This window comes from Camelina sativa, chromosome 20 (assembly GCF_030686135.1).
Source record: "Camelina sativa cultivar CO46 ecotype springtype chromosome 20, ASM3068613v1".
Classification (NCBI taxonomy): domain Eukaryota; kingdom Viridiplantae; phylum Streptophyta; class Magnoliopsida; order Brassicales; family Brassicaceae; genus Camelina; species Camelina sativa.
The window spans coordinates 35,797,159-35,819,558 of record NC_141899.1 but is presented as its reverse complement, the minus strand read 5'-3'; the positions used below and the strand labels follow the sequence as shown (position 1 = coordinate 35,819,558).

Genomic DNA, 22,400 nt, shown 5'->3' with positions numbered 1-22,400 from the left:
CGACCAACTTGTAAAACGAGTTCGGTTGGTTCACAAAATTCTACAATTCAACTTAAAAAATATGGTAGACATGTTCATAAGATTTTTATTTAAAGGTGGCCAAAAAAAATCAAATATATTATAAATTATAATCATTTTTAAATATCTTTAGTTACTAAAACTTAAAGTGATGTATATGTTAATAAATAAGTTAGAGAGTAAAGAATGATATGAGAGACTGGATTTCATATTATTTTGACTAGGAAAAACGCACGGGCAAATGAAAGTTTTAAGAGATTAACATTGGTAAGCCATGTTTTAGAGAGGAAATTTGATAATAATTCTCTAACTGAGAGTATTTCAATTCAATTATATACTTTCTAAACTGGTTCTACCGCTATTCACTTTTGTGACTTACCAGGTTTTGTTAAAAATATTTTTTATACAATCTTTTATAATCTTAATCACTTTTTATTTGGACGTGCTCATCATCCGCTCTTTTGTCAAAAAAAAAATAATTAGATGAGTTAAATTTTTGTACGAAAGAGGAAAGTGGATGATTGTTATATTTGTTATATGATTGCTAGTTAAAACACGACTCCTAGTCCTCAAGTAGCATCAATCCATATTTGTTATATGATTGCTAGTTTTGTTTGTGTTAAAACTTTCTGACTTTTTGATGCACAGAGACCCACTCGAAGGAAGCTTCAATATTTTGATGATGTTGACTTAGATCATTCAGACATCCAAAGTCCAACATAGGGAAACGGGACCAGAGCCATAGAATCTCGCAAGAAGAATATGAGCTATGCCAAATTCGTTATTGCCATATCTTTTGTTGTTGTGGCTCTCTTTACAACCGTGGTGTTTATGATGAATCAAGATGATGATGTTGGTTACTACACTGTTCATACATGATTTACCTCTTATTGGTGGTCAGATTACTTTAATCCTAGTATAGTTGGTTGTTTGTAATGAACTATGTACAAAATTTTGAATCTTCTTCTACTTGTTCTCATTTTGTTTTGTATGAAAATGTGTTGAGTTAAACAATGTTTGGATAAATGTGGCAAGATATTGGTGATATCTCCTATGTTATTATAGTAAAGGAGAAGACCAAGAGAGTAAGAAAACCACGATCAAATTTGATATAAGGAATGCTTTTCACATTATTCATCCTATAGACATATATATAGGCATGTACAAAGATATTGACCTTTGATAGCCCATAAGAGTATCTCTATCAAAGAATGTAATGAAAGTATCTTAAAACAAAATTTATTCTTAATTTTGAAAAAAAAGTGAAACTAAAAACTTCTTAAGAAACTTTAATATTTTATAGGTCCATTGAAGATTGTTAAATTTGAGCTTCTTAAAAATATTTTTCTTTGTAATTGTAAATTATTATGGTATTTTGTTTAAATTTATAAGACTTGTATACTTTTAATTACTTCAAAATATTGCATTCAATAAAAGTTTAAACAAACATGACATAAAAGCATATTAAAAATAGATTACAAAATGATAAATTTTAATTTTGATTTGTGCCAAACATGACATAAAAGCATATTTAAAATGTTTGATCAAAATACTCATCCATCATTTCTTCAATGTTATTAGAAGAAGATGTCATTTCAAAGGAAAAAAAATATTGTAAAAAGGAAAGAATATATTGTAACAAAAGGAAAAATATATTGATAAAAAAATTGATGGATAATTGTGAGAGAGGCAGGGATGGTGACGGCGATGCTTTGGCGGTAGAGCAGGGGGTTACTATGATGGATATTGGTGAGAGAGGCAATGTAACGTCCGCGTCCCGCGATCCTAAAGGGAGGCAATTTGTTTTAAGGAAAGTGATAGCTAAATGAGCTTAAGTAGCTAAGCTACTAGCTCAACCAGCTAGAATATGAGCTGAAGAAGCTGAACAAACTCGATGAACAAGTAGTTCAGCTGTGACAGCTATCGGCTAGCTGTGAACTGCAATCAGCCAGCTGCGGACAGCTATCGGCCAGCTAGCGGCAGCTCGACCAGCTAGCGGCAGCTCGACCAGCTGCCAGTCAGCTACCACTAGCTCGACCAGCTGCCAAGGAGCTCGACTGAGCTCGGCCAGCTGCACGGTGGTGGACAGTGTGCGGGTCAGCTGGCTAGCTCGTGGACAGTAATGGGACGCGGTGGCGAACGGTCATTACCGGACAGGCACGGACGAACGTGCACGATCCAAGGGTCTTGACGGACAGGTGCCTTTTGGGGCCTAGACTTCGGCCAGGACCCTATAAATAGAGGGTGTGGCCTTCATTTTCAGACACCATCATCCTTCCATCGTCCATCTAAGCCTAAGAAGAAAAGGAGGTGCGGCTCGGAGGGTTTAGTCGTCCGAACTGATGCGCATGCTACCTTTCTATCGAAGGTACGATGAGACGAGCGACGGTTCGGCAAGCGGGCCGATCCGATCGTAGGATAAGTGACGGGTCGACCATGGAGGCGAACTAGTCAAAGGATGATCGACGGTTCGATCATAGAGTCGGACCAATCAAAGGTCATTGACCGGTGATTTAATCGCTATTCGGATTGGGTGATCAAAGGATCGACGATACGAGCTGTAAGTTAGATTGATCGGTCGGGTGGTCGACAAGTCTGTCAGAAGTATCGGCCTGGTCGGAGGTCGATCGGCGATTCGATTATGGGGTCGGAACGTTCGATAAGAGCAGGCGCTGATACCAAGATCGACAAGTCGATGGCGTACAATGGTATGACCGATGGGTCAACTAATGGCACGTCTGATGCCAAGCTTCGGGAACACGAGTGGTTCGGGAAGCCGATAGAGCAACCGTTCACTATGAACCAAAGGGACTATATGTCCCCATCCCTAATATGTGCAAGCCTATCGGGTTGGTTGGTTGTATGGTTAAGCACAAAGGGATGGGTCAAGGTTAAAGATATATTATGTTGCGTAAAGAGGTTATGAAGCAAGGCCGCGAGCCAAAGCTAAGTAACCAAATCAAAGGATATTCAGCCAGGGACATGGCCGAATGGAAGCCGTGACCGCAGACGCTGGGACGTCCGGGTCGGGGTCTTTCAGGCAGGCCTCTCGGGGATCCGCCAGATAAGGCAGGATTATGGGTGGAGAAGGTATGGGGACATACTGCTGGAGGGATCTCGTCGCTAGAGAGTGTGATTGATGATGCGTTTGTAACCGAGAGGGTTCACTTGGAGTTTCCAAACGGGGAAGAGGGGGAACCGGGCATAACGGTTGAGGAGGAGGTGATTGAAGCGATGAGGGGGCTGTGGAAGCATTGTATGATTGTGAAAGTCCTGGGAAGCCATGTTCCCATTGCAGTTATGAGCCAGAACTTGCGGGAGATGTGGAAACCACAGGGAGCGATGGTTGTTATGGATTTACCTCGTCAATTCCTTATGGTCCGGTTCTATATGGCGGCTCTAACGGAGGGACCCTAGAAGGTGTTTGGTCATTGATTGTTAGTGCAGGATTGGTCGCCGGAGTTTAATCCGACGCGGGATGATATTGTGACGAAACCGATTTGGGTTCGGTTGTCAGACCTTCCGCTGACATATTATCACAGGTGGATCCTGCTGGCTATTGCATGTGGATTGGGAAAGCCTCTTCGGGTGGATGTGACCACCACCAATTGTGAGAGGGCTCGTTTTGCTAGGGTGTGTGTGGAGGTTACTTTATCCAAACCATTGAAGGGCTCGGTGGTGATGAATGGGGAGAGATATTTTGTGGCATACGAGGGGTTTCCGAAAATCTGCTCCTTGTGTGGAATGTATGGGCATTGGGTCCATGTGTGTCCTAAACGTGTGGTGGAACGGATAGAAGTGCCGGTGGACACGGAGATAGGGCCAGAGGGGGTAGCAGAAGCTGGCCATGAGGAGGAGTTTACGGTGGTTGGTCGGAAGGGACGGCGGTTAGACAAGCCGACGGCCAAGGTGACTTTCACGGCAAAACCGCGGGTTAGTGAATCACGGGGGAATTTTTGCGAAATTTTAAAGAGTCCAGTTTTGGAAATATCGAACCGTTATGGTGGATTGGGAGATGATTCAGTATCGGGTGAAGTTAGGGAAGTTGCTGAATCAAGTGGTCCAAATAAGGAGAATGAATCTCCGGTTATGATAGGAGATCAGGGGAAACTTGAGTCTCAAGCTATTATGGGGCCACTTCGTTTAAATTTGGAAAAAGGCAAAGGAGCGAACGATATGGACCGAAACAATACTGGAAGGGTATGGGTAAGGGTGTTGAGCCCAATGGGCCAAAAAAAAATAATAATATTCCACCTCGGCCCACGCGAGGATTGGTTTTTGGACCCATTCCGAAAGATGAAGAGGTCTCGATGAATGGGAAGAGACTCCGGGTGGAGTCGCGAGTCATGGGGAGACCAAGAGGTATTTTCGTCGCTAATCGGGAAAGCTCTTCACCAGAGAGGTTGTTGGGAAGTAACCTAGAGGTTAAGATGCATTTGCCAGCTGATCATGAGCATTTCCCAGTCGATGTTGGCCATATTTCGCCGCCGGAAGGTGAGTCCGATGGGAGGGGTGGGGTAGCGCATAACGCTGTTCCCCGGTAGTTTGGAATCTTGTTCTACAATTTCTGATGAATTGTTTACTGTGGAAATGCCGGGGTGCGAATAAACCCAGCTTTCGGAGAGCAATCCGATATATGTTGAAGAAGCATCCAACTGATATGCTTGCATTATTTGAAACACATGCTGCTGGGGATAGAGCGAGTAGAATATGCCATGGTCTTGGGTTTGAGCACTCGTTTCGAGTGGACGCGGAGGGCCAAAGTGGCGGTATATGGTTGTTGTGGAGATCAAGTATCGGGGATCTAGTTATTGTGGAGGCGGCGGATCAATTCATACAAGCGCGAATAACATCAGGTTCCGAAGTGGTTAATGTTATCTTGGTGTATGCAGCTCCGACCGTGTCTCGTCGAAATGGTTTATGGGAGAAGTTGAGGGTAATTATCCAAACCTTAGAGGAGCCATTACTTATTGGAGGAGACTTTAACGCCATCCTCCAAGTTGATGAAAGATCAGGAGGAAATGGGAGACTCTCTTTGGATTCATTGGCGTTTGGGGAGTGGATTAATACTCTTTCATTGATTGACTTGGGGTTTCGTGGTAATAAGTATACCTGGAAACAAGGAAAATCAGAAGTTGCTTTTATAGCCAAGAGGTTAGATAGAGTTTTATGTTGTCCCCACATGAGGCTCAAGTGGCAAGATGCTTGTGTATCTCATCTACCCTTTTTGGCTTCGGATCACGCTCCTATGTATGTACAGCTGTGTCCAGTGGTGGGACGTGATCCTCGTCGTAGGCCCTTCTGTTTTGAAGTCGCCTAGTTGAAGCATCCCAGTTTTAAAGAACTGCTCATTGCCTCGTGGAATGGTCAGCTTACAACACCAGCTGCTTTAACTGCTCTGCAGTCTACTCTCAAAAGGTGGAATAGAGAGGTGTTCGGGGATATCCAAAAGAAGAAGGAGACACTGATGAGTGAAATAAAAGTGGTCCAGGATGCTTTAGAGCTTCACCAGACTTATGTTTTGTTGCGAAAAGAAGAAGAACTCTTAAGTTTGTTTGAAGCAGTATTGGAACAAGAGGAGGTGCTCTGGTTCAAAAGTCAAGAGAGAAATGGATTACCCTTGGAGATAGAAACACTCAGTACTTCCACACGTCCACGGTTATCAGACGGAGACATAACCAAATTGAGATGTTGAGGAATGAGGAAGATGTCTGGATTTCTAAGGCGGAGGAGCTGGAACTGCTTGCGGTGGAGTACTATGGGCGGTTATATTCAATGGAGGATGTTCCAGAAGTGGTGGAGAAACTACCAACAGAGGGGTTTGTCTCACTCACACATGGAGAGCAGTGGGACCTAAATAAGCCGTTTCTTGCATCAGAAGTGGTGGAGTCAGTACAGAGTATGGGGAGGTTTAAAGCGCCGGGTCCTGATGGCTATCAGCCGGTTTTTTATCAAGACTATTGGGACGTTGTGGGAGAGTCGGTGATCAGATTTGCCTTGGAGTTTTTTGAGTCAGGGAATCTACCACCACACACAAATGATGCACTTGTTGTACTCATACCAAAGGTGACTAACCCGGAGAGAATGGCTCAGTATTGCCCTATCAGTTTGTGCAACGTCCTGTTTAAGGTTATTACTAAAATCTTAGTGCTGAGGCTGAAGAGTGTTATTGGGAAGCTTATTGGTCCAGCGCAGTCTAGCTTCATTCCAGGACGCTTGAGTACTAACAACATTGTTGTGGTCCAGGAAGCAGTGCATTCCATGCATCGGAAAAATGGGAAGAAAGGATGGATGCTTTTGAAACTAGACTTGGAAAAAGCTTACGATCGTATCAGGTGGGATTTTTTGGAGGATACCTTAAGAGCTTCGGGTTTGGAGGATAAATGGGTTCAGATGATTTTACAGTGTGTTAAGGGCCCTTCCATGACAATTCTTTGGAATGGTGAGAAAACTACTCCATTTCAGCCAACCAAGGGACTCAGACAGGAGGATCCCCTGTCCCCTTATCTGTTTGTGCTTTGCATGGAACGGTTATGTCAAATGATCAATATATCCACGGCTGCAAAGGATTGGAAACCTGTCTGTTTATCTCGAGGAGGACCACAACTTTCACAGGTGTGCTTTGCGGATGATTTGATTTTGTTTGCTGAAGCGTCAGTGTCTCAAATTCGAGTCATTAGGAAGGTGTTGGAGAAGTTATGCATAGCATCTGGACAGAAAGCTAGTCTAGAGAAATCAAAGATCTTCTTTTCAAAGAATGTTTCAAGAGAATTGGGGCAACGGATAAGTGAGGAAAGTGGCATCAGGGCAACAATTGATCTTGGGAAATATCTTGGGATGCATGTGCTCCAGGGAAGAATAAATAAAGACACGTTCGGTGATGTGCTTGAGAAGGTATCCTCTCGGTTAGCAGGATGGCGAGGCCGCTTTTTAAATTTGTAGGTAGAATTACTTTGACAAAGTTTGTGCTCTCCGCGATTCCGATTCACACGATGAGCACCATCGCTCTACCAAGATCAATTCTGAATGGTCTTGACAAGGTGTCTCGGTCGTTCCTCTGGGAGAGCACTGCTGAGAAAAGAAATATTCATTTAATCTCTTGGGAGAGAGTCTGCCAACCACGGCAAGACGGAGGACTTGGGATCAGAGTGCCTCATGACATGAATAAAGCTCTATTAGCAAAATTGGGTTGGCGTTTGTTGCATGATAGGACTAGTCTGTGGGCGAGAGTCTTGCACAGTAAATACAAGGTGGAGGACATCACTAATACTCAGTGGCTGGTGGCTAAGAGACCGAGCGCTTCTACTTGGAGGAGTGTTAAGGTTGGCATAAAAGAGGTGATCATGGTTGGGAAACGTTGGAGCCTTGGAGATGGGAGTGTTATTAAGTTCTGGACTGATACATGGCTGAATAAGGAACCTTTAATGAACAATATCTGAATGGCTCTTCATGCTGGTTCAGAGAATTTACGGGTCAAGGATCTTTGGTGTGCAGGATTGGGTTGGAAACTGAACTGTATATTGCCATATGTGGACCAGTCAGTTAAATTGGAGCTTTCAGCTATGGTGGTGGACACTGTTACAGGGGTAGCAGATCGGCTAGCATGGAGTGGTACAGATGATGGACGGTTTACAGTTACGGCTGCCTACTCGCTGTTAACGAAATCAGGGGTCGCTCACCAAAACATGTCCGACTTTTTTCATCGTATCTGGAGAGTGGTTGCACCGGAGAGAGTTCGGGTTTTTCTTTGGTTGGTGGCACATCAGGTTATCATGACAAATGTGGAAAGGCAGCATCGTCATCTGGGAGATTTACGAGTGTGTCAGCTATGTAAAGGTGGAGATGAGACTATCCTTCATATGTTACGGGATTGCCCTTCCATTGTGGGCATCTGGAACCATGTTGTTCCTCCACGGAGACGACGAACCTTCTTTAGTAGTACAGTGTTGGAATGGTTACATAGCAATTTGAGTATCACAAATACAGGAACAAAGTGTCCATGGCCAACAATGTTTGTTGTTGGTGTTTGGTGGGCATGGAAATGGCTAGTGATGTTAAAACGGGCTAACAGCCCGTGGGCCTTAACGGGCTGTATATAAAAATTTTGGCCCATTACCCGTTTATCAACATTATAAAAATAAACGGGTTTAAACGGGCTAACCCGTTTAGATCCGCTGTCTTAGCGGGTTTGATCAAAATTAAATGGGCTACCCGTTTATTATTTCTTATGGAATTTTTTCTCAAAACGTTGTAGTTTTACTGTAGGGTTTTTGTTTTCTCTATCTTGTCGTCGGTTCCTCCTCCAAGCCTCCCAAGAGATTTTTAACGCCACCTCCGTCATCACCTCCGGCGAATATTTCGTCATCACCTCCGTCATCACCTCCATCATCACCTCCGTCACCACCTCCGTCACAGATTCCACAGATTCAGAGGTCTCTCTCTAATCTCTAATCCCTCAATTCGATTTGCTTTGTGGGTTTTGGTGTGGTCTTGTTCTGTGTTGTTGTATGATTCATTTGGCTTTGTGGGTTTTGTCAGAGAAGTACCCTACATATGAAATTGAACATTTGTACTTAACATTTGATTTATTGATCCGGTTCTTAGTAAAGATTTGAGTTGTTGTGTTTATGGGAATTAACTTAGCTTCTCAAGCCATTTGACAATGCGTGTAGAGGTTATAAATGTTGTTTATAGCTTGATATTGTGTTGAACTTTCTGATTCTTTATTGTTGCACAAGCTTGTTTGATCTAGTAGATTAGTCCGTCCAATAGTAAATCACCAATTTCGTTTTTATTTGATTAGTTTGTGGTTCTTTGTGGTCTCGATAGTTGCAAGTCAGAGATGATTCTAATGTTGTTGTTATGTAATCAGGTGTTACGCTCGTCTTCACCCAAGGGCAGTGAACTGCAGGAAGAAGAAGTGTGGTCACAGCAACCAGGTTTGATTTTGTTGCTTGCTTATCTTTTGGTATCGTTGTTTTGTTTACCCTGTGATATGTTTATCTGAACAAATTTTTGTTGTTGATGTCTTTTTGTAGTTGAGGCCTAAGAAGAAGATCAAGTAGAGAGACACGTATCAAGTATCTCATCTCTTGCTTTGCTTGCTTCTTTTTGTTATCTTCTCTTTGATTGGGTTTGTTTTCTTTTTGTTTCGGTGATGTTAAAAGATAATATCAGTATAAGGATTTGGTTTTCTATCTACTCTGAATCGGTTATGAGATATTCATGCTTAATTCCAGATTACTCTCTATCCGTTTTGAACTTTTGAATTCGTAGTTTTACTGTGTTTTCAATTGTTTGTCTCTGTATTATCTACATATGCATTGGCTACTTGGCTTGATTAAGAGAATCTATCTTGTTATATTGGTAAACAATGTAAGTTGAGCATGTCTTGGTGATTTTGATCTTGGAAATTAAAATTTGAAAACCTAGGATGTATTTGTATGATAATCTGAACATTAATCAGGTTTAGCTTTCATCTCGCTCTATTAGATAACTATGATTACATTATGCTCCATAAAGCTAATTGGTTTGATTGATCCGGTTCTTTAGCTCATTGAAAACAAAAATCTGAGGTGGTTATTTAGCTCATTGGTTCATCTTCATAGGCTTATTCATGTTCCATGCATTGAACATTTGATTGATTGATCCGGTTCTTAGTAAAGATTTGAGTTGTATAATCATCTTTCTCATATATCATTGTTTCTGAAATTTGCATTGCTTAACATCATAAACATGTAATTCAGGTGTTTGAAGCTGAGCATGTTACTACGGGAAACATTAGACTTTACTTTGGTACCAGCACTCTTGCTCTGGTAATCAATCTCTCTCTGTTTTTTAAGAGTTCATCATCGAGTCTTTTGTTTTCCAGTTTGTTTGTTTGGTGAGTAGATACAGAATGTTTGAGTTGCTTTGCATATATATCAGCATTTGAGTCTCATTTTTATAAGCATTTCACATATGTCTCCTCTTTTATTAATTTTGCAGAATGGACTTAGAAACTGAACATTTGATAGCAAGGCTTAATGCTCAAAGTGATTATATGGATATGAATGAAGAAGATTGTGATATAGATGTAGAAATTGATGGGAATGAGGAGGAAGAGACAGAAATGCTCCACGGAACAGATCAAAGTGAAACTCAATCAACAACTCAAGCAACTCAAAATGCTCCATGGAAGAGAAAGTTAACTTCAAAGGTGTGGAAAGATATTGTGTTAGTTGGGGTTGAAGATGATGGCAAAGAAAGAGGCAAATGCATCCACTGTGGAACCAAGTTGGTGATCAATACTAAAACACATGGGACTAAGAGCTTGATTCGTCATTTGGAGAAGTGTCCAAAGAAACCAAAGAATGAAGATAGGCCTCCATATGATCATCAGATTAACCGTGAGATGACAAGTGAGATCATAATTTACCATGATTTGCCATTTCGCTATCCTGAGTATGAGAAAGTTAGAGCAAGAGACAAGTATCTCAATCCCGAGTGTCAACCAATTTGTAGACAGACTGCTGCAGCGGATGTGTATAGGAAGTATGAGATGGAAAAGGTCAAGCTGAAAGAAGTACTTGCAAACCAGCGTGCGCGTGTCTGTTTCACTTCAGACTTATGGACAGCTCGAGGTACAGTTATGAGTTATATTTGTTTGACAGCCCACTACATTGATGAAAACTGGCACTTGAATAGCAAGATTTTGCAATTCTGTGAACTTAAACCTCCTCACACTGGTGAAGAAATCTCTAACAAGATTCTGGAATGTTTGAAAGAATGGGGATTGGAGAAAAAGGTATTTTCTATTACCTTAGATAATGCAATAAACAACAATAGTATGCTGAACATTCTCAAGGGTCAACTTCAAATGATTAGTGGTAGTGGTTTATTATGTGATGGGAAATTTATGCATGTTAGATGTTGTGCCCATATTCTTAATCTGATAGTGAAGAAAGGTTTAGATCTAGCAAAAGATGTTCTGCACAACATCAGAGAGAGTGTGATATATGTTAAAGCATCTTCAAAGAGGAGAGACGCTTTTGCTGCATGTGTTGAGAGAGTAAAGATTAAGAGTGGAGCAGGGTTATCACAGGATGTTCCTACCAGATGGAACTCCACATATGAGATGCTTGTAAGAGATTTGAAGTTTAAGGAAGCATTTGTCAGCTTGAAGTGGTTTGACAGCAACTACAAGACTTTGCCTTCTGATGATGAATGGAATCGTGGAGAGAAAATCTGTGAGTTGTTGAAGCCGTTTAGTGATATCACGACACACTTTTCAGGTTCTAAGTATCCTACTTCTAATGTCTATTTTACACAAGTGTGGAGAATTGAACTGTTGCTGAGGAAATTTGCATCTTGTGATGATGAAGATGTGGCAAAACTGGCTCAGGATATGCAGATTATGTTTACCAAGTATTGGGAGGATTATAGTCTTATTTTGGCAATGGAGCTGTTTTAGACCCAAGAATGAAACTGCAAATGCTTGAAGTAGCTTATGAAAGAGTTGATCCAACTACTTCTGCATCGAAAATCAAAAAGCTTAAAGACAATTTGGAGATGCTCTATGAAGATTATAAGGCTAAGTCTAGGACTTGTTCTTCAAGTATTTCTGTAAGTCCAAATCCGCATGATTGGGTCAATGAATCTCCACTTGATGATGATTATGACAATGTAAGAATGTTGCTTTTGTTGTTTATGTTGCTTGTGTTGCTTATGTTGCTTATGTTGCTTATGTTGCTTTTGTTGTTTATGTTGCTTGTGTTGCTTCTTTTCTGTAGGATCTTTTTGAGCTTGAAAAAAACATCGGAGTTGGAGTAGGCAAGACAAAGACACATCTAGATATCTATTTAGAAGAGCCAAGATTGGAGAGAAAGTCTTTTCCAAAATTGGATGTTTTGTCCTTTTGGAAGGACAACCAGCATCGACTTGGGGAATTAGCCTCTTTGGCTTGTGAAATACTAAGTATTCCCATCACCACGGTAGCATCTGAGTCAGCCTTTAGTATTGGATCTCGGGTCATAACTCCTTACAGAAACTGTTTGCTTCCAAAGAACGTTCAAGCTTTGCTCTGTACCCGTAATTGGTTATGTGGTTTTGCAGATTATGAAGGTAACTAAACTCTTAACTTTTACATAAGACTATTTTCCTTAATAAGTTAACTTTAACTTTTACATAAAACTATTTTCCATAAAACTCTTAACTTTAACAGGTAACATAGAGAACAACTATGACATTGGCACAACAACATGTACTTCAGAAGAATGTTCAAGATCAGGAGATTCTATCATGCATTGAATATGTTGCTTCTAGTGTGGTCTTGTTCTGTTTCATTATACTCTTTCTAGTAGTACTAGTGGATGATGATCCGAATTGGTTTGTTTGGTACTAGTGGGTTTTGTTCTGTTTTGTTGTATCATACAAGTATGAATTCGTATTTCGTTTCTTTGATATATTATGTTTTCGTTTCTGTTTTCCTTTGTTGTTCTTTGATTACAATCTCTAGTAAAAAAGCAATCTTAAGTAAAAAATCAAAAAAAAATCCATCTAAACGGGCCAGATAAATGGGCAGGGTCTAAACGGGTACAGGGTCTAAACGAGCAAGGTATAAACGGGTAAAGTATAAACGGGTCCAAAACGGGCAGGACTTAAATGGGCAGGGTCTAAATGGGCAGGGTAGTCCCATTTTAACATCTCTAGAAATGGCGGTGTGGGTATGTCTTTGGAGTGGTTGGGAAATGTCGGGATAGATTAAAGTTTTTGAAAAAGGCTGCTACCAAAGTTTGGAAGGCGAACCAAGGGTCGACAATTGGTAATGTGGGACGCAATACAGTTATGAAAATGGTTAGCTGAGTACCGCCTAGGGCAGGATGGATGCGACTGAATACAGACGGAGCCTCACATGGTAATCCGGGCTTGGCCACAGCTGGTGGTGTGTTACGGGATGAAATTGGTCGTTGGCAAGGCTTTTTTGTATTAAATATTGGGGTTTGTTCTGGGGCTTTGGCAGAACTTTGGGGGGTTTATTACGGTCTCTACATTGCATGGGGGAAGAGTATCAACCGGTTGGAGCTAGAGGTTGATTCAGAATTGGTGGTGGGGTTTTTAACGAAAGGGATTGCGGACACGCATCCCTTGGCTTTCCTGGTACGCTTATGTCATGGCTTCTTATCTAGGGACTGGAAAGTCCGTATCACTCATGTGTATAGAGAGGCTAACCGTCTTGCGGATGGTTTAACTCACTATGCTTTTACGCTTCCTATAGGTTTTCAATTTTTAGAGTCTTGTCCATTGAGTATAGAGTCATTTGTGAAGGATGATGTCCGAGGAACTGCGTTTCCAAGGCTCATGCGTGTTTAATTTCATTTTTCTTTCAATAAAGCACAGGGGATTAATCCCCTGTTTCCTACCAAAAAAAAAAAAGGAAAAATATATTGTAAAGAGAAAAATAAATTGAAAAAGGAAAGAATATATTGTAAAAGCTTGATATTGTGGGTACAAAATGGAAATGGAATAACCTCTAGCTCTCACTGTTATATAATGGAGGTTGTGGCGATACAAAAGCATGATACAACATGTCCGTGATTTAACAGGAGAGATATTGATTTTTGTCTTTGTCTTCATGATTTCATCCTTCTCCATGACCTTCGAGATGAGAGCTTCACCTGCATTACAACCAGTGCTCGTTCTGTCCAACACATCTTCATGGGACTTCATTGTACTTTGGTTATCAGTAACATATGCCACAGTGGAGCAAGCTTCTATATTGCTATCATGTTTCCCATTAATATCATCCTTGGCCTCTACTTTAAAAGTCTCAAAATAACTAGAGGCCTTTTCTGCAGCATGGACATTACTACGAATTTTTGACTTTGCAGTCCTGAACGACACCATCAACAAACCTGACTGAGTGATTGTCAGGATCTTTTTCAATTTCAGATGCAGTAGTTTGCCTAGGAGACTGTCTATAGCCCTCAGAAACCGATGCCTCAAATGACAAATGGGTTCTCAACATTCCATTTCCTTCAGTTAATGAAGCCTTTTCATTTTTGTCAGAAAGCAATGCTCTTCTAGCTCTCCTCTCTTCTTCCACGGTAAATATATTGTTCTATCTCAGAATGATAATAATCATCCTTTCTCCGGGGATACAGAGTCCTCCCTCCATTACGCGCTTCATCCCATTTCTGGTTTCTAGTCGCCTCATGGCTTGTGGATGACCTAGTCATACTGCAATTGACTGTAACAGTAACACCATGTCGTTCACTGCCATAACCAACATTTGGAGGTAAAAACCTATTTTCCTCATCTAAACCCCTAAAATATCTACCGGATTCTGATTTCAACTGGCCACGGTCTTGAAAATTACCCTCTATCCTAGCGGCTCCAGATTCTTTTTTAACATATCCAAGATTACGAAACTCATCTTTAGACCTATAACAACCATCTAAAGCACGATTAGTGCCAACACCTGAAGTATCCCTGGACGAGCGGCTATAGTGATTTGTTACCAGTTAACAATTTCCCATCATAGAACCATAAATCAATTTTATCACCTTCAAACTTCGCTAAAATCGATTCTAATTCCTTGAAACCTAATTTCTTCTCACATCCCTAAAACTCTGATGCATGTCGATCCAAAGGAAATCAATAAAATTATGACCAAGAAAAATTCTTACATATGATGATACCGTTGGTGAAAATCCACTTTCCAATTGAATCACCCTTCAATTCTCTGCTTTTCTCTTTGGAGATAAACGAGAGAGACGAGAGAGAGAAAATCAGAAACAAAAAAATAAAAGAAATTTTGTATTTTTCTCACCTAATCACAGACTGACATAACCAAGTATCTAAACATTTCTAAAATATCTTATGTAACCATCGATCCTAAGGTAAATCACATAAGAATTATTAAATTTAATTTCCTATAATACTTTAGCAACTCTTAAGCAACTGATTAAATTCTTTGATAAAGGTACTCTAAAGCAATTCATCTATGGTATCTCTGGCCGCTAAACTTTTCTAATACGCCACAAAATGCCATTATTTATAGTTATTAAACCACTTGAAAAGTAACTAAAACGTTCGTAAAAAGACAACTTTTAATATTTGACCCCAAAGAAAAAAGCAGTAAAAAAGAGACCAACTTTGAATACCAATATCCATTTTTGATCTGTTCTTCTCCCAATAAACGACAAACACAAGGCTCACCACCAAATCGACTACGAGTTCATTCATAATCACACAATAAACGATAAAACAAAGCTTTAGCAAATGTTGGATATGGGCTTTGCCCCCTAACATCTAAAGAGGCCCAAGCAATAAGTCCACAAGATTTTAGGGCCTAAAATCATAGATTTGGTCCATCTGGCCACAAGGACAAAATCGTCATTCGCGGAGGTGAAAGAAGGAGCCCTAGGTTGATGGCCTACTATAAATACCAGATGTCGTTGTCAGAGCTCTGGATCCGAAAGCTGGACAATTAGAGAGAGAAGAGCAATTATTTTCGTATTAACTGCGCTTAGCTCTTTGATTGTCATTTTCTGTAAACCATTCACTTGAATTCTACGTTAATAAAAGGACCAAATTCGATTCATCCTCATTTATATTCGTGTTATTTATATTGTCGATTTCATACATCAACAATTTGGCACCCACCGTGTGGCTGAACGGAATCCTTTCTTTTGATGAATAGAATTTAAAGAGCCAGGCGTTTACAGAAAACCAGAAGCATGTCTCACACCGATCTCTCCAGTGACGAAGGCATCAACACCTCTGCGCCACGCTCTGCCACGACACCGATCTCTCTCGCGAGGACGAACCAGCTCCAAGGCGTCAAGAGGACCGAAGCACTTACAGTCGAGGACGCGACATTCATTGACCGTGAAGCCGTAGGCGCTACTCCAACCAATGGCGTAGCCGTAGGCGCTACGCCCCCCGTTCGTGTTGCCGCTGGCGTCAATCCAATCGACCGCGAAGCCGTAGGCGCTACGCGTGTGGCTCCAACACATCACACCCAAATTATCCTCGCATCCCGGACAACACAAACATCATCTCATCCCGTGTACCGCGCCCATACGCAAGCACTTGTCACTCGCAACAAACAATCATCGATATTCTCGATGCCCCAATACGATCTCGATCTTGCAAGCATAACCCGTAACGGCGACCTCGTTAACTCTCAAGCACGCCATGACGACGTCAAGTACGCCATCATCAATCTCGCCATCTCGCCAAAAGATACGCGAGCAAGTCATCTCACCTAAAATCGCAAGCACTCATGCGCTGACTTCCACTGCGTCACCTCGCCACCGCATCTCCGAAAAACCTTGATCTCGCCAGAATTTTGAGCAAGCCTTGAACTCGACCCACGAACCAAGACAAGGGTAACCCTCGAGAACGCCACCGAGTGCGCCATTGCCGAGACCTGCGAGACGCGACCGACAAGCTTGACGCGCATCAAGCATCGAGCACGCCCCCGCACGACATCCACCACTCCAAGTCTCGTAACTCACGATCTCGTACGCAAAAGTCTCGACCTCGCCATCCTCTCGATCTAGCCACGATCTCGTACGCAAAAGTCTAGACCTCGCCATCCTCACGATCTAGCAACGATCTCCTATGCAAAAGTCTCGACCTTGCCATCCTCTCGATCTAGCCACGATCTCGTACACAAAAGTCTCGACCTCGCCATTCTCTCGATCTAGCCACGATCTCGTACGCAAAAGTCTCGACCTCGCCATCCTCTCGATCTAGCAACGATCTCGTACGCAAATATCGACCTCGATCTAGCCACGATCTCGTATGCAAAAGTCTCGATCTCGCCATGATCTCGTACGCAAAATTCTCGATCTCGCCACAATCTCGTACGTAAAGGTCTCTTTCTCGCGACGATCTCGTACGCAAAAGTCTCTATCTCGCAACTCTCGCTCGAGCTCGTAACCCTCGATCTCGCAACTCTCGCTGGAGCTCGCAACCCTCGATCTCACACTCCCGATCTCGCAACTCTCGCTCGAGCTTACCACTCTCGATCTCGCAACCCTCGATCTCGCATTCTCGATCTCGCCACTTACGATCTCGCACTCTCGATCTCGTAGTCACAATCTCGCCACTCTCGATCTCGCATTCTCAATTTTGCAACTTGCGCTCGATCTCGCACTCTCGATCTCGCCACTCTCTATCTCGCACTCTCGATCTCGCCACTCTTGATCTCGCGCTCTCAAGCCCACAACAATGCGGATGAACATTCTCAATTACGTCATCGTATTTTGCCCGTCGTCGTTCCATAACACCACGATTCTCCTACCACCCTCGGCGACACCTCGCCATCGTCTCCATCATGCAACCACACCACAGAGAATAATATGTTGTTGACCTCTACACACCGCCGCGCCTGGATTAATGACCCGTTAGGCCAAGGCACCAGCATCGCTCCGTATCGAAGCTGACATCGCATGCACCATCACGTCGCGACGCACAGTAACCGGAGAGGATAAAGCTTCACCAAGCTCAGCGAGCAGCATTCCAGCCGACCTCTCTAAATTGGAAGAACGGCGAGATTCGGAACAACCACTATCTTGCCCTTGCCAAGTCTCGAACACTCCGACTGGACAAGCATCATAGTCGACGCATCGAGCACTATCAAGCAGCTCTGAGGCTAGTAATTTTTCTACCAGCGCAACAAGATCCACGCGTCAGTCGCTACCTCCATGCCACATCTAAGATCACTTACCGTGCACTACGCCTTGCACGCCGCACACCGCCTCTGTGTGACCAGTTGCACGTACGGTGCCCACAGTCACGCCAAGACTAACACATCACCATCATGAGCTGCCATGAGACTGAGACCCCATCATCGTTCCGCCTCGAGCGCGCCCATGAACCAGTACCCCGGAACAAGTCTCGAACACCCCACCATATCTATATCCACGCGCATCTGTCGCAGGTGCTGTGAAGAGCCTTTGTATGTCTTCTTACTAGGGTGCTCACCTAGTACATCACCACCCGATCGACTTGCACCCTCTCCATCGCAACACGCGACGTATACTAACACGCCAATCGAACACGCATTAGAGTCGACAAATCGTCACACGAGCCATGTTGCCTCCGCATCAACTACCATACCATCACGCTGACATCGTACGCGCACCCAATAGACAGTGCCGCCGGCAAACCACCGCACTTTCACCAGCATGCATCGAGGAGCAATACTTGCGATATTTGGCGTAACGAGAACCTTTCAAAAAAAATGCTCGACAATATTGAGCTCTAAGTACTCACGGGATAAGCCGGAAACAAAAGCCGCACCCAATGAGTTTTCGGGCAATATTGCCTTACTAACGATTAGCTTGCACATCGTCGCCCTGGCCAGGTGTACGATTTTAAACGCGCTTCGCATGGGTGCAGTGGTGAAATAATCCACAAACTTTACTTTTGGAAAGATTGAAAGTCGAGTCCATACTCGCAAGCGCTCCGCATGGGTGCAGTGGTGAAATAATCCACATCCTTATTTTGGTTAAGGATTTATAAGCCGAGCCCAGACTCGCAAAAAGCTAGCAGAGAGCAGAGTGGATAAGCCGAAGACCCCGACTCGCTAACTCTTGCAACTCTTACAGCACCTACAGGGTAAGCTGGTCACGACTGAACGCATCTAACTAGTACGACAAGTCCGTCTTGTCTACTCTCAATGTTACGGGGAATAACATATCCAGGGTAAGCCAGGAGACGTCCTGCACCGCAAAATATGCCCTGCAATGACAAAAGCATAAAAAAAAATTCTAAAACAACTTCATCATAGTGAAGAGAACAAAAATCGGCAATAATCAACCTTTGCGCAAAAATCATCAATAAAAGTACGAATGACCAAGTTCATAAAGCAACCACGTTCGCAATACAAAAAAAAAATCCTTATGTGTGCAATTCAAAAAGCAATTCATCCCAGAACTCTCCGGATGTCTCGAAAATTGTGTGCAACGCACTATACTTCCCGGAACTTTCTGGATGGTTACGAAGCTCCTAAAATCTTCTGTTCCTTTCACAAGATGGACTCTGAGACGTAGAATCGTACCCGACGAGCTCAAGCAAGCTATCGCTCATCGGACTAGGGGGACCATTGTTGGATATGGGCTTCGTCCCCTAACATCTAAAGAGGCCTAAGCAAGAAGTCCACAAGATTTTAGGGCCTGAAGTCATAGATTTGGTCCATCTGGCCGCAAGGGCAAAATCGTCATTCGCGGAGGTGACAGAAGGAGCCCTAGGTCGATGGCCCACTATAAATACCAGATGTCGTTGTCAGAGCTCTGGATCCGAAAGTTGGGCAATTTGAGAGAGAGAAGAGCAATTATTTTCGTATTAACTGCGCTTAGCTATTTAATTGTCATTTTCTGTAAACCCTTCACTTGAATTCTACGTTAATAAAAGGACCAGATTCGATTCATCCTCATTTATATTGGTGTTATTTATATTGTCGATTTCATACATCAACAAGCAAGTCGTGGAAACTAACTTCACCCTACAATTAAATGTTCCTGAAAACTATTTCAAAGTTTGAATCTTCCTCTCTGTGTTATTTTTCGTTGGTTCATTGAGAACAATCAGACTTTTTAACTCGTCCCATTGACCAAGCACCACAACACAAGAGGAAGAGGAAATCAAAATGGGTTTTGGGAGTATTGATTTGATGAGATTATTGAACAAATGCCACACAAGTAATCAGAAGTTGCTTTGTAATTTTGGTTAGGACCAGTCTTAATCAAAGTAGTTCGTCTCTTAAAACGAGTTTCTACTTGTCATTAAAAGTGTATATTTCTGTTGGGAGTTTATTAGGTTCTCCTCCTACCACCACCTCTTTGTTGACCTTTAATGATGGACTCATAGTTTGGTGCAAAGTGACCAAAAAAAAAAAAAAAGTCGATCTTGAAGATTTTTATATAAATTTTTGTTACTGGGCAATAATCCTGTTTGGTTGCCAAGGAAGTGAGCCACCAAAACAATGGGGATCGTTTCAGAAGAAGCCATTGATGAATTTCAGGAGCTGATGGATCAAGGTCTGACCTTTTTCCTCTTTACTTTTCCTCTGTTTCTACTTTGATTTCTAATTAGTGATTACTGAATCTATCCGGTAAAAATTTGTTCTAGCTGAGGAGCCATTGAAGAAAACATTTGAGGTATGTTCTTGGAAATGGGTCAACTGAGAGCAGATCACAGATACATTAGAAGATTCTCCAGAAATTTCTCAATTTTTTTAAGTTTAGGCGGTGGAGAAAAACCTTTACTCAAATTTGATCTGGGGTTTGAATCTATCATCTATGGTATTGGCTTAAAAAGGAAGGTGTGTTTTTTTTTTTGTGAATCTACAGAGAGTCCATCAGGGATATCTGAGGGAGAATTTGGGTCGTTTTCTGAAAGCACGAGACTGGAACGTATGCAAAGCTCACACAATGGTATGCCTCCCAAACTCTTTGTGTGCTTTTGAGTGACTCCATCCAAAGTCTGTCTGTCTTGTCTGATTATTGTACACACCGTTTCTTACTCCACTTTCAGCTGGTTGAGTGTTTGCGTTGGAGGGTAGATAATGAAATTGACAGTATCCTATCCGTGAGTTTATTCATTCCTTCTTTCCTCTAATCTGTTCTGGTTTGAGAGCTAAAATTTGATTTTTTTTTTTTTTTTTTTTTTTTATTATGCTTTTGGTTTCCGCAGAAACCCATTGTTCCTACTGAGTTGTATAGGGATGTACGAGATTCTCAACTAATAGGAATGTCAGGTTACACCAAAGAGGTAGCCTCCTTAATTAGTTCCCATGATTCCATTTCCTTTTCTGATCAAAACAGATTCTCTCTTTCTTGACGTTTAGGGCTTACCTGTCTTTGCTATTGGCGTCGGCCTCAGCACATTTGATAAAGCTTCTGTAAGATGCTTCATTGTTTTCGCGCACTTTTGACTATCAGTCACATGACAAACAACAAATTTGAATGTTCTTCTCTTCTTCCACATACAGGTTCAATACTATGTCCAGTCCCACATACAAATCAATGAGTATAGAGACCGTGTATTACTGGTGAGTATTGCTACACTCTTTTTTTTTTTTTTTTTTTTCAGTTTCTCTCTTGATTTAATGATTACAACACTGTTTACAGCCTTCTATGTCTAAGAAGAATGGGCGGCCAATCACCACCTGCGTCAAAGTTCTAGACATGACAGGATTGAAACTTTCAGCTCTTAGCCAAATCAAGGTAGGATAGTCCATCTCTGCAGACCAATTTAGTTCATGACCAATGATACCGCAAGATGTTTAATTCAGTTTCGTACTCTTTTTTTACTAACTTTAATGCAGTTAGTGACTATCATATCGACCATCGATGATCTAAACTATCCAGAGAAGACAAACACGTACTATGTTGTCAATGCCCCATATATATTTTCCGCATGTTGGAAGGTAAGCCTCTTTGATCCTCTTTTGTTTGTGACTCCGGGTGTTTAGCTACCTAGCACGTATGTATAATTCATTTCCTGGCAGGTTGTAAAACCTCTTTTACAAGAGAGGACGAGGCAAAAGGTTCATGTCTTATCTGGTTGTGGAATGGATGAATTATTGAAGGTTATATGCATTTTCTTTCTTATGATCTTGCTGTGAAATGCAAACTTGTCTAAATCTTGTGGTTCTTGTAGATTATGGACTTCACATCCCTCCCACATTTCTGTAGAAGAGGAAGCTCTGGGTCATCTCACCACACTCAGAGCGCAAATTGTTTTTCTATCGATCATCCCTTCCATCAACAGCTATACAACTATGTAAAGCACCATTATGAAACCCGAGGACAAGCAGAACCTGCAAAGCAAGGGTCATTCCACGTGGGTTTTCCTGAGCCTGAAGCTGAACGTTGTGTGATAGCCAAAACCATAGAATCGGAACGGCACAAGATTGAGAATTGCAACAGTCTGGCCATGTCCATTGGTGACAGACAAAGCATTTCATGAAAAACTGGAATATGATGAACCCTGAATGGTTCCAAGGAAAATCCATTCAGTGCCTCTACAATTAAGATATATATATTTTTTTTTTACGGGTGAGCTAGCAATCTAAATGAGTAGGCGAGAACCGAGCTGTGTCCTCTCCCTACGCCATGCAAATGTAAAGCGAAAAAAACAAAAAGAGAATAAATCTTGAACTTAATGCATAGGTTGCTTCATGTATAGTGTTATTTGATCCTCTGTTGTAGCAAAAGTTTTTTTGGAAATCTAACTCTCATTTCCCTAAGCACCTCTGTGAGTGTTGTGTAATTCTTTGGTCTTTGATGTGCTTTTGGCTGAAACAACAACAGTTTTAGGCTTGTAATTATGCTCAACTTATCTGATTCCTCTCGCTCTCCTCTAAATTCCTTAAAACTATTGCA

General features: G+C 42.0%; 2 protein-coding genes and 1 long non-coding RNA gene across 3 annotated transcripts; all 3 read left to right on the top strand.

Annotated features, from left to right (window-relative positions):
* Nucleotides 1–2,659: 2,659 nt before the first annotated feature.
* LOC147919915 (uncharacterized) lies at nucleotides 2,660–7,457 on the top strand. The gene is made up of 7 exons (XM_087504166.1): nucleotides 2,660–2,867; nucleotides 3,059–3,401; nucleotides 3,561–4,218; nucleotides 4,341–4,558; nucleotides 4,633–5,172; nucleotides 5,583–6,912; nucleotides 6,981–7,457. The coding sequence occupies exons 1-7, from the start codon at nucleotides 2,660–2,662 to the stop codon at nucleotides 7,455–7,457; spliced, it is 3,774 nt and encodes a 1,257-aa protein (XP_087360292.1).
* Nucleotides 7,458–8,836: 1,379 nt separating this feature from the next.
* Nucleotides 8,837–9,281, top strand: LOC147919914 (uncharacterized). The gene is made up of 2 exons (XR_015593058.1): nucleotides 8,837–8,957; nucleotides 9,057–9,281. It is a non-coding gene; the product is annotated as an uncharacterized LOC147919914 (long non-coding RNA).
* Nucleotides 9,282–19,806: 10,525 nt separating this feature from the next.
* Nucleotides 19,807–22,392, top strand: LOC147919913 (SEC14 cytosolic factor-like). Its single transcript, XM_087505322.1, has 11 exons — nucleotides 19,807–20,051; nucleotides 20,143–20,171; nucleotides 20,364–20,447; nucleotides 20,548–20,601; nucleotides 20,707–20,784; nucleotides 20,861–20,914; nucleotides 21,005–21,064; nucleotides 21,144–21,239; nucleotides 21,341–21,442; nucleotides 21,524–21,604; nucleotides 21,676–22,392. The coding sequence occupies exons 1-11, from the start codon at nucleotides 19,997–19,999 to the stop codon at nucleotides 21,982–21,984; spliced, it is 1,002 nt and encodes a 333-aa protein (XP_087361448.1). The 5' UTR covers nucleotides 19,807–19,996; the 3' UTR covers nucleotides 21,985–22,392.
* Nucleotides 22,393–22,400: the final 8 nt, after the last annotated feature.